General features: G+C 35.2%; 1 protein-coding gene across 7 annotated transcripts in view; it reads right to left on the reverse strand.

Moving 5' to 3' along the window:
- Window positions 1-12,218, reverse strand: part of BIRC6 (baculoviral IAP repeat containing 6) — a 233,083-nt gene that overhangs the window by 22,957 nt on the left and 197,908 nt on the right. For 6 of the 7 annotated variants that reach the window (XM_044261802.1, XM_044261801.1, XM_044261800.1 and 3 more), the window contains 2 exons: window positions 2,442-2,587; window positions 1,633-1,743 (listed from right to left, as the gene is read on the reverse strand). In XM_044261802.1, coding sequence (XP_044117737.1) covers window positions 1,633-1,743; window positions 2,442-2,587 — 257 coding nt within the window. Of the gene's footprint in view, window positions 1-1,632; window positions 1,744-2,441; window positions 2,588-5,347; window positions 5,521-12,218 lie in introns of those variants that run through there. The other variant, XR_006386023.1, reaches the window with a different exon arrangement.

Here is a 12,218-nt window from a genome sequence, read left to right on the forward strand (position 1 = left end):
TGTGATACTGATTGTGGCTATAAACATCATACTTGATCCTTATGTTTGTGGCTTTTCCCAGTAATTCTGATCATTCCTTTGTATGATGATCCTTGAAGGAGGTCTATGATTCGTGTTATATTTGCATAGCATTTATTCTTGGTGTCTTGTAACTTTCAAATTACAGCAGACAGGGGCGCATGGGTGGCTCAGTGGGTTAAGCCTCTGCCTTCAGCTCGGGTCATGATCTCAGGATCCTGGGATCGAGCCCCACACTGGGCTCCCTGCTCAGCAGGGAGCCTGCTTCCCCCCTCCCCTCTCTCTGCCTACTTGTGATCTCTGTCTTTTAAATAAATAAGTAAGTAAAATTAGAGCAGACAGTATTTCTGTTACTTTTGTAATCATTTATAGTTATTATACTTTCCTGAATTCAAGTGTTTACTTATTTTTTAAAGGTTTATTTATTATTTATTATTATTAGAGAGAGAGAGAGCACGGGTGCACACTTGCACGTACATGAGTGTGGGGGAGAGGGAGAGAGAATCTCAAGCAGACTCCCTGCTGACTGTGAAACTGGTGAGGGGCCTGACCCATGACCCTGAGATTATGATCTCAGCTGAAAACAAGAGTTGGACACCTAACCAAATGAGCCACTGACGAGCCCCCGAATTCCAGTGTTTATTAAACAAAATGGTCACAACCCACAACAGCTGGCACAATTATCCAAAAACATGGATCCCTTGGCAAAACTGCTACATTCTTTCTGAATAACAGTATATACACTTCACCGCAATTCTTCCAATCTTAAGATGATGAACAAGACCTTTCAAAGGTCTGCCTGAGTGCTTTATCGTTTTCAGATATATTACTACATGTGATTTTTATTGCAACTCTAGGTGGTACGATAGAGCAAAAGCTAAATGATTTATACAGAAGTTTCAAAGACAGTATGACAAAAATCTATGTATTTTTACTCTTGCTTTAGTGTTCTTTTTCATATAGTTCAAGTCCTTTGGCTGGTTCTCAAGGGTGAAAAAAAGGCACAGACAACAGCAGTTAACAATGGTCACCAAAATTTAGAATTCTACTGTTTATTTATAGGCTAGCTATCACCTTATGGGGGAGATTGAGAGGCTCTTTTCTTCAGTCTTTACTTGTCTAGAGTTTTGGAATAGGAAAGGCTACAGGTGAACTTCACTGTAATACAGGTAACTGTATTTTCCAAAGGCAAATCTCATGGAATTCTAAAGTGGCAACAGTAACAGACTTAGTTCAAGGTCACAGGTCTGAGCTTCCTTTAGGCCAAGATATAAAGAAATGGAGAGAACTTAAAGAAAGAAAACCACTTTCTGTCTGTTCATTAGACATCTGATTTGGGTTTTCTTCCCCCTCCTTGGTTTCTAAAATCATGATTCCCCAAATATAACTAAAAATATATAATTCCAGAGATAAAAAGATAAAAATTTTGCATGTGTGTGCACATATACCTACTCTATACATACGGTGCACACACACATATACCCAGGATATGAATGATTCATGGTACGAGCAACTTTCAAAATCTTTACTTCACAAGAGTGAACACTTTTCAGTAGCACTATTAAACAATGTGAAAGGAGATCTCAAGAAACAAAGATTAAAACTTCAACTTACCAAACTGCAACTTCTTCATAACAGCCACATATTTTTCTTCAAGTGATTTCAATACTGATAAAGGTTTGGGTTTCATAGCCACCTTCTTTGAATATTCACCTAGTTTTTTTTCTGTTATTTAATATTTCAAGATAAATAACATAAGCATACATTTTAAAAGATTAAAACAAAAACAATTAACTTCAAGAGTTCAAAGTCTGAATTCCAAAAAGTTACCCAATTCTTCACAATTATCTTCCTATTGTACTCATTTAAGAATAAAAGATTTCTTTCTATTTCACAAATAAAACTAAGAGGGCTAAAACCCTTACCAACTTTAAAACTTAAATTCTTAAAATGTTTATTAGTTTTATCTAATCAGGCAAAACAGAAGTAAAACAACAGTAATAAAGAATTACTTATATCTCCTATCGCTAAGACACGAAAATACCGATTTGAACTACATTCTCACACACTTTCTTCAGTGCTCTTTCCTATCCATCATTTCCTATCCAAAATGATGGCATTTTTCAATTTCACAACTATCAACAGGAAGGAGAGAAAATCAGGATATATGTTGGTAGCCTACCAAATCTAGTAGATTAGTAATCATACATAATAGTAATAAATTAGTAATCATACATAATAGAAATAAATATTTTAAAATTAGAGACTACTCATGAGTAAATTGAAAACCTGGCAATGGAATTTTTAGGTAAAGGAACTTGCTTGAAAACCATTACCACAGAGGAAAGAGAGAGGCAGCTTCAGAAGTAAATGAAACATCTCCAGATCAAAAGAAAAGTCGCAGAGAAGGGGCAGTGCTGTACCTTGGTTGGCCTGCCGTAAACTGGTAGTGGCTGCGTGGACGATCTCAGCAGTCTTCTGGATGTCCGGTACCAACAGCGTAAGTCCTTCCGGTTCTTGATCAGATGCATCTGGTTTTATTCCTGTTTTAACATTTTCCCTTTTAGATCTAGATTTTTTTTTTTTAAATATGGAAAGAAATGCAAGGAAAATTAGGATTTTAGGATTGAAAAATAAGTACCTCCATAAGCCAAAAAGTGGTTAAAAATCAAAAAGGACAGTATGCATTTCATTTGACACGCATATGATATATAGCAGAAATAGTTTAAACTATATTCATTGTTGCTTTTAAAGTCATACAATAATGCTTAGTATGATAAATAGTTTTTGGTAGGTTTTCACTTCAAAAGCAATAAACAAACAAACACTATAGAAATACCATACTGTAAGAAGACCCAGATACCTGATACGTCCTTGGATTCACACTTCTATGGCAACTTACAATATTTATAAATACCTAGAAGTAGAGAAGTCACTTCTACTGTCCAAAATTGAGAGAGGTCTATCCTCGTCTTCTAAGACTTGGGAATCAAAGGACCATATGTAGTTTTTCACTTTAATAGTATTTGTATTTCACTCAGAGTAAGTGTGTTACTTCTCAAGGGGAAAAATAAAAGAACTATCCCAGAGTAAAATGCAGGTTCACTGCTAGGGATTTAAATATAATGTGCTTTTATACATCAAAACTGTATTTTACACTAAGTTTTAGGGCATATCATTTTAGAGGCATTCCCTAGTCAGGGTCTAAAATATACCCAACCTTTTATCAAATTTTATATAATAATAGGATGTACTACAACAATGTCTCAGTCTCTAAGGCATCAAAATGTTTCTTTAAATTTTCTAGATGAGTACATAATTTTATAAGTCACTGAAAATAACAAGTATCAATGTCCTTTTTTCTGTTTACTCTCAGCACATATTATTTACATAATAATTTTACACTATTGCTTAGATACTAAAAATTTACATCATGTATACTAACATTTACATATTTGTTAATTCATTAAATAAATAATATAAACTGAAATCACATATAAATAAAGGTGTTTAAAATATTCAGGCTAAGGTATCATCTAGACTCCATATCACTTATTTTTCTAGTTGTATACCTACCAAGAAAACGACTTGGCAATTTTATTAAAACAGTATTTCACAGTGGGCACAGAGCCTTAGAGAACTATACAAAGACTAACAGAAAGTAGAAGAGTCCTTAACAAAATGAGATTGCTATTTATGTATAAATGAACTGTTCCTTACCACAAAGTAAAAAATCTGCTCAGAATCAATTCAGAGCTTAATTTTGGGAGATAGTAAGAGGTACATTAAGAAGTGCCACTCAAACGGGTAGCAAGGGTAAACATATATAGTATTATGCATGTGTTCTGAATTAATACCCATAGTGTGTGAAAAAACGAGTATCCACAGATATTTTTAACTATAAGGTATATACTGCTTAACCTGGTAAGATGACTTAACTTAATGTGTCTACTGGGTTACTGCCTTTTCTCCTATCTCTTCTGATCTTCCATGAGGTATAAGAAGTCACAGAGAACACACAGCCAACTTTCCTTTGCCACTCAGGACCATTTGGTAGATGTTATATGGTACATTATCTCAGTCATCAACTCCTGCATGTGTACCTGTGTATATGAGCATCTATGTTTGCATGTATATGTAAGGAGAATAGAGTGAATAAATGTTTTAAGACTGAAATAGCAGGCATTTTAAATGTTAGAATTAAGTAAGTTATTGGGTCTTTTATAGCTATGAAAGTTGAGTTTATATGCTTAATAGTCCGTCTGCTAATTCTCTTCAAGATATAACTCTGGTAGATAAGCCCAAACAGATTCTCAGTTTCTGAATTTACCAACAGCTATTCACAATCAGTGACAAACAACGAGGGCCAAGAAAAGTGCATAAGCTGCTTGAACAGTACTCCTTTTGAATTGAAAAGGATTCTCTCTCCCTGCCAGTTGTAAATAAGTCTCCCTCTAGAGTCGCACTCTAATACCAGGGCTTAAAAAATTCGTAATAGGGCTATTGACTGTAATAGGAAAACAACTGTAAGTAGTGTGAAAAAAAACAGAAGAGTTATCGTTATAGCCATAATAAAATAAAGATGGTTTCCTAAAACCCGTCATCAACAGTTGAGCCACTGTGTGCTCAATGAAGATTTCACTTATGAAACACATCTTGCCAAGCAGAGAAGAAAGATATGGAAGTGAAGCTCATTTTTCCAGAATTAGGGTATTTTCTCCTTGAAGAAATAAGAATGTCTGGCATGGAGAGCGCACTGCATCAGTGCAATTTAGAACAAGTTACGCTTGGAAAAAGTACTCATTCCAGATTTCAAGCCCTACACATGAATACCAATTTCCTAATTCCAGTTTTTAAAAGATGATTAGTAGGAGATATTCCTATTATTAAAATAGTTCAAATAGTCAGGATGGTAAATTTTATATTTTTTGACCACCAAATAAAAAAAAGTTAATGAAGGGCAAAAATTTACAAAAGTTTGAAAAGTATTATTTTTTACATCAAATGCGTGAAAGAAATGTTCTTGTATATCTCATTTTGAAGATACTGGTTAACTCATAAAACAGATATATTCTAGACCTTTACATCAGGTTCAAATAAGAAATTTTTACGTGAATCATCTTCTTGACAAAAACATACAGGAGAAAAAGGGATAATGTCCAAAAGGCAAGAGTACTTCAAATTTATGAAGAACACACACTCCCTGCCTAATGATGACTACAACTAGTCATTATCTAATATTAAACTACAGCCAGCAGTCTCTTTTCTATAAAAGTTGCAGGTTACTGTCAACCCATATGTAGGCCCAGCTCATGAAAAAAGGCCATACCTTAGCTCACATCCTGAAGTCTGTGGGAAAAGCTATTTGAGTTCAAGGCACCTAGCTGGAAGTAGGTCTTTGAGACTGACAATGGATCCAACATGGTAAAAGCAATCAGCGACGGCCGCTACCATGGTATCCGCTGCTTTGTGCATACGTTGAATCTGGTTGTGATCACTGCCCTGAAGAAATACGAGGAATCAACTGAAGTTTCTACTATTGCACAGAATTATCTGCAAACATTTTCCACTATGCTGTGAATTCCAACTAAATGGCTAACAAATTAGCAAATGTTGGCTCTGCGACATATAATCTGAACTAGGATGTGAGCAGAATGGGTAAATCTTTCTTGTAAAAACAAAAGAAAAAAGCCCGTAACTCAAACATTCAGTTATAGTGACCTGCTTCTGCTAACTCTATCACCCAAAATAAGTTGGATTTTTGTTAAGACGAAATGCAAAATATCAGAATTATGTTCTTTTATAATCTATAAACTGAAAATAGCTTCATATAGCTATTTTCTTGGTAGAACATTAGGAAAGATCACGTCCATTCCCTGCACTCCAAATTCTGAAGTCAAAACTATCACACAATTGAAATAAACATTTTTAAAAGTAGAACCATGTTGAAGAAGTAATCTGTAGACAACATGCTGACATGTCCAGATTCCAGAACTATTAGCATCTTAGAGGAAGATTCTAAAACTGTAAGCAAATGAAACTTCTACATTTTTCTGTAAACCAATGCATCATGTAATACTCCATAGTTCTAAAGCTCTTTGGCAGGGATTAAAGTTCGAAACAAGTTAAGATTAAAAGTAAGCAGGAAGATTTAAAAAAATATTACCATGGAGAACTATTTGCTTCTAATTATCTCCAGAAAATATGAAAATAATTCTTGAAATGCACCAGTAAGTGGAGCAAAGACCTATGTAAGATGAATGCTTTTCACTGTTAGCCTAAAGCTTAGTTTTTAACTGATTCCCTTTTGTTTTTATTTAAACTTTTTCCAAATGGTTAAGTACCAATTTTAGTTTCCAATTCAATTTGAAATTGAAAATAAAATCTTCCTTGTCTTGGAAAGCATAAATGAGTACTGTAAGAGAAGGAAATATTCAAAACAGAGGTATGAGAAGCCTTTAAAAATAAATCTTGATTTCTAGGTTAGATAAAAATATAATTTTTAGGTCAGATTAAGTATCACAGGACAAAATGAAGGTACTGTGTGCTACTATGGAATGGAGAGCCAAAAATAATATGCTTCACTAAGGGAAAATCCAATGGAGGCAAATAAAAGATAGTAAAAAATAAATGTTAGTATTGCTGTCTCCATCACCAAGTAAAAGACTGATGAACTACTAAATCTGTTCAAGGTCTTAAAACAAAACAAAACAAAAAAGTGTGTATATGTGTGGTTACCACAAATGCTTCAGGGCTATGAAACCAAGACTCGTTCGTTCTGTAAGTGTTGGAGGTAGAGGAAAAAGGAGAAACTAGGAAATGTTTTCCAACAGAAACAAAAGTTTCTTTTCCAAAAGAAACAAAAGTGGTACTGAAATTCTTTATTAACTCACTGAAGCCCTAGAGGACTAGCTTAAAGCAGTTATAGTAAGAGAGTCTGATAATAAAAATATACCTTTTTAGCAGGAGATCAACTAAATCTTAGTGCTTAGATAAAAGGTAACTGGCTATTTCTACAAGAGAATTCAGGTACTTGTAAATATGATGAACTTCTTTGCACCAGGAAGATGCTTTTAGCTAGCTAAGCAACCCGGCAATGAAGCACTGCTGCGTCCATGCTGCTAAAGAGGAGGACCATGTCCACGGCATCTTGAACTCTCAGCACAGAGGCATCTGTGTCGCGTCCGCGTTAGCGATTCACATTACTGGATGACAGAAGTCCCTCTTTGAAATTTTCGGAGAAGTATACTACATACGATTATTTGCCTACTGGAATCCAGCAGGAAAAGTCCATATAGAAGATTAAAGATAAAATAACTGCCTTTTTCCTGCTCCAAGGAAGCTGTAAGGTGTCACACTTACTCAAAAGTGAAACCAAACTACTATGGCTACAGTCTCACTTTGTTCTGAGAGAACACAGGCTGGACGCGCCAGCAGAAACTGAATTTCACCAGGACTGGTATGTAAAAGCGGAAGGGATCACATCTTCACAGTGTGACTATTTTGTGGGCAAAAGATTGAATTTTCACAGTAGACAATTATATTTCAAGTGGAAATGATTATATGTGTATGTCTGTGTGTAAGTTTATATATGTGTGTGTGTACACATACACATATATACATACATATATATGTGTGTGTCTAAAGTATTATGTTACCCATCCCTTTATTAACAGAGGTGAGATGATTTCAAGTTCTTTCATGCTGAAGTCTATAATAAAATGCTGATCAATAATCAGTCATAAAGTACACTGGGGTGTATTTTTGCTTGTTCTTTAAAAAAAAAAAGATTTATGGACTTATTTTAGAGATAGCAAGTGGGGGGAGGGGCAGAGGGAGAAGGAGAAAGACAGAGAATCTCCAGCAGACTCCTTGCTGAATGGGAGCCTGATGTGGAGCTCGATCTCATAACTCTTGAGATTGGGGGCCGAGCAGTAATCAAGAGTGGGAGACTTAGTGGACAGCCACCTAGGTTCAGATATTTAAATATCAAGTATTGCTATATAAATTCTTTCTTTTTAAAAAAATTTATTTGAGAAAGAGCATAGTGGCAGGGGGGAGAGGGGAGGGCAGCGATGGCAGAGGGAGAGGGAGAAGTAGGCTCCCCGCTGAGCAGAGAGCCTAAAGGGGTGCTGAATCCCAGGACCCTGGGATCATGACCTGAGCTGAAGGCAGATGCTTAACCGACTGAGCCACCCACCCAGGCACCTCTAATTCCTTCTCGACAAGGCAGTTAAAGATACTAGAAATAAAAAGGTATAGTAAGACAGCAATACAATTCAGGAAATGAAAAATTAACAGGGTGGGGAGAGGCTTCTTTTACAAAATAGAAAAAACAATGTTATCACCTACCCACTGCCCTAATCCATGCAAACTGATACCAAATCAGCCTTAAAAGACAGTGGAGGACAAATATATCAATAACCAAGGAATTTTCAGAAGTGTTTTTTATTAATTCTTTTGAGCAAGAAAAACATCTAATAAGTAAAGCTGACTCACTCTTCACCTAAGTGATAATATATAAAGTTGCTTCCTGCTCATGTACTAGAGAGACCAAAGAACAGTGAGGTTTACTTCAGTAATGTAATTACTACTTAGGCATAACTCAAATGCTAAGCATAGCTAATGAAATATGCTGCCTTTTAATGGCCTATCATGACTTGAAAATTTCTTTAGGGTAATGAAAAAAGATGAGTAAAAGAAAACAGCAGAATAACTCTGTAGAACTTGCATTATTGTACATAGTTTTATAATTATTAAACGCCAAAATTTCAACTAGAAAGTAATTTTACATCACTGTTAACATTAAAAAAAATCATGTGTCATAGCCAACTCAGAAACAAGTCACCTCCCCACTTTCTAATTATTCACTGATGCACATACTGAATTGTTATTGGGAGTTAAGTTTAATTTAGTGGATAAATGTATTTTTTAAATTTTATTTTTAATTTTTAAAATTATGTTAGTCACTATACAGTACTTTAGTTTTTGATATAGTATTCCATGATTCATTGTTTGCATGTAGTATTCCATGATTCATTGTTTGGCATGTAACAGTATACTGCTAAATATATTTGACTGGAACAGAGAAGGTACAAATTATTGAGCTCTGCCATTAAGCATCAGAGGACCTAAAACAAATCACACCTTGTTTTCCTCATTAAAAGAAAGGAGGACCCGAGCTACCTGAACCCCAGAGAGTTCCCTACAGCTCTGAAACCTAGAGGTAATATGGGACGGGGTTGTAATATGCCCAAGATTTGTTACAAGCAAATCTTTTTTTTTGTTACAGGCTAATCTTTTTTAACTTGTTACAAACTAAATCTTATTTAGCAAGACACTTCAAATTCTGCAATAATTCAGAGTGCTTGAAATACTGTTTGGGATTAAGATAATAGACACTGTCCTGATACATAAAGCTCATATAATGTGATCTGATAAGGAATAATAATTTCATACTGTTATGTGATGCTACAGAGATAGAAGTATAGAGTCAATTTATAATTTTTTATGAGTTTTTTTAATCATTTAAATCATAGAATAAATTGTATTTTGGCATTTGATCAATGTGTTTTTCAAGAACCAGCTAAGCCTTAAGTCTAGCCATTCTACACACGTGAAGTCTAAGTGATCAGTGAACTATTCTGATCAGAGGTAACAATGGTATATCTGGAGTAACAGTGAATTGACTTGTCTTTCTTCATTAAAGTTTTGTTTTTAATAATGAAGATCACAGACATCAGGAGACTTAACCTACTGCTAAGTTTTTAATGTTAAACTCTTTTAAGCAGTGGTTTCATTTCAAACAACAAGAATATTTCTTGCCTGCTGCTCTGAGCAGGGAAAATAAATGTATTACAGAGAAATAAGGTTATAATATTACCTCCATGTATTTTTTATATAACTATATGCTACTATATATCTACTATAACTTACCCTACAATTTAAAGCACTTATATAATTCTCAAGATAAAAGAAAGGAAATCAATACAAGCACAGAGCCCAAAACACACATACTACACTACTCAAAATTACTTCTAACTGGCAGAACAAAAGGAATGCAAGAAATACTCTGGTGTTCTGCCTACCGAAGTCATTGATCTGACAGGTATGGAAATTCATTTTCATCTGATTCTGACCCCTTGTAATTGGTATAAAATTAAGTGGCAGTGAGTCTGGACTTATGCATCGATGAACATCTAATCACAGGCTGTCTCTGGGCTGCGGGTAACTCTGCTGATCCTCTGCATGCGTCTTTGCATTCTCTGTGATATGCTCGTTTGTTCTCAATGTGCTTTCTCACCATCTCTCTAGTTCTCTTTTGTCTCTGTGGAACTATTTTTTTCCACTGCTTGTAGGTAAAATTAAAAAGTATTAAACACAAAAATCATTAAATCATGAAACTGAAGAAAAAAGCCAGAAATTAAGACTTTGTGGGTAAAATAAACAAGAAGCCAGTAAATTTTTTCTGCAACTGGCAAGAAAGAAAGGGTTAGTACTGGTACACTGAGGGCACCAGAAAGAGGGAGAACTTATGAATGAGGAAAATTCACCAAGGGAGTTAATTCCACTTAGAGTGTAACTCTGTGTGCATAAATATTCAACTCTTCGTTCTTCACAGGTACCTTGGATGGCTGTGGACAAGCAAAGGAAATGGAGCTCTTTATCATTTTGGAAGTCCATTGTTCTTTCTACCGAAGTGATTACTAAGGTGGGTTTTGAACAATATCTCTGAAATAAAGTAACAAACTACCGTATATTTTGGAAGCAAAGTTAAACAGAACCAATATTTACAGTTTAATTAATCACTTCCCCAATTTTGTTGAAACTATTACCAAAAATGTCAAATGAAAAACAAAAAAGTACAAAATTTCCTGATGAAAGCCTCCCGGTATGTTCCAATACTATTTAAGTTTCAAGTGACAGATCACGGAAGAAAATGGCCTGAGTAGAGAATTAGATTTAACCTTATAGGCACAGCTGCTTTCAAACCGGTATACAACTAAGGTACAAAACATGTCATCTGTCTTTTAAAAAACAGATTCCTGAAAAAATCCTGATGACTAATTACCTTTCATCTTGTCTATTTCAGGCAAAAGTTGGAAAACGCTGAATATAAAATTCTCTGTTCTGAAGTGATACAATTTGGCCTATTCCTTTGTGCTTCTAAAAGGAACGTTATTCCTAATTTACCTTAATCTAAATACTTACTAATAATCAGTCCATAGCAGTATTAATCAGTTCATCTATGCTACCCACAGGACTCAAATTAGCTCTATGCAGTTATACATTGTGAACCTTGAAAGGATGGTTTAGGAAAGGTGATGGATAGTAAAAATAAAGAATCATGAATAAAAGAATATTAAAATAGTATCATCTTTAGGAAGCTCTTAATGCAATTTGGACAGTGAATAGCATAAACTAGGAGTACTACATTCACTCCCTAAGTGGTTCTGCTTTACACTAAATATGAACTCCATCAGAGTGCTACCCCAGTCATCAAACTATTGCCACCCGTAAGAGGTAATCATTTTATTATGATTGAAGGAAATTTAATTATGATTGAAGGAAATTTGAAACATGCCTTAGAGTCTATTATTTCAAAAATTAAAATTCAGAAGCTACTTTTCAGATATATGTATGGGTGTGCATTGACATATGCATGCATCTATAATTATATCTCACACACACAATAGCAAAAATTCAGTATTGACAGAACTACGAGGCATATAAGTCATTCCATTGTTGCGCCGCCACGGCAACAACTCTAGCTCCTCCTCTAAGCAGTCAATCTTTTTTTTTTTTTTTTAAATGTTTTATTTATTTACTCGACAGAGACCTAGCAGGAGAGGGAACACAAGCAGGGGGAGTGGGAGAGGGAAAAAGCAGGCTCCCCGCTCAGCAGAGTGCCCGATGTAGGGCTCTATCTTAGGACCCTGGGATCATGAACTGAGCTGAAGGCAGCTGCTAAACAACTGAGCCACCCAGGTGCCCCTAAGCAGTCATTCTTGCTCAAGCCTTTGAGTACATAGGAAGTTGGGTAATGAAAATCTGATCAGATCTTTGAAATCCTTTCAGGAGCTTATCACACTCTTAAGAACAAGTAACTACAAATACACCCCTTTCAACTTTGAGCTCCTGCTTTCCTCTCTAGCCTCATCTCCCACCCATATATATATATACTATATCCAAGTCATACA

Source organism: Neovison vison, chromosome 8 (genome assembly GCF_020171115.1).
Source record: "Neovison vison isolate M4711 chromosome 8, ASM_NN_V1, whole genome shotgun sequence".
In the NCBI taxonomy this organism is placed as follows: domain Eukaryota; kingdom Metazoa; phylum Chordata; class Mammalia; order Carnivora; family Mustelidae; genus Neogale; species Neogale vison.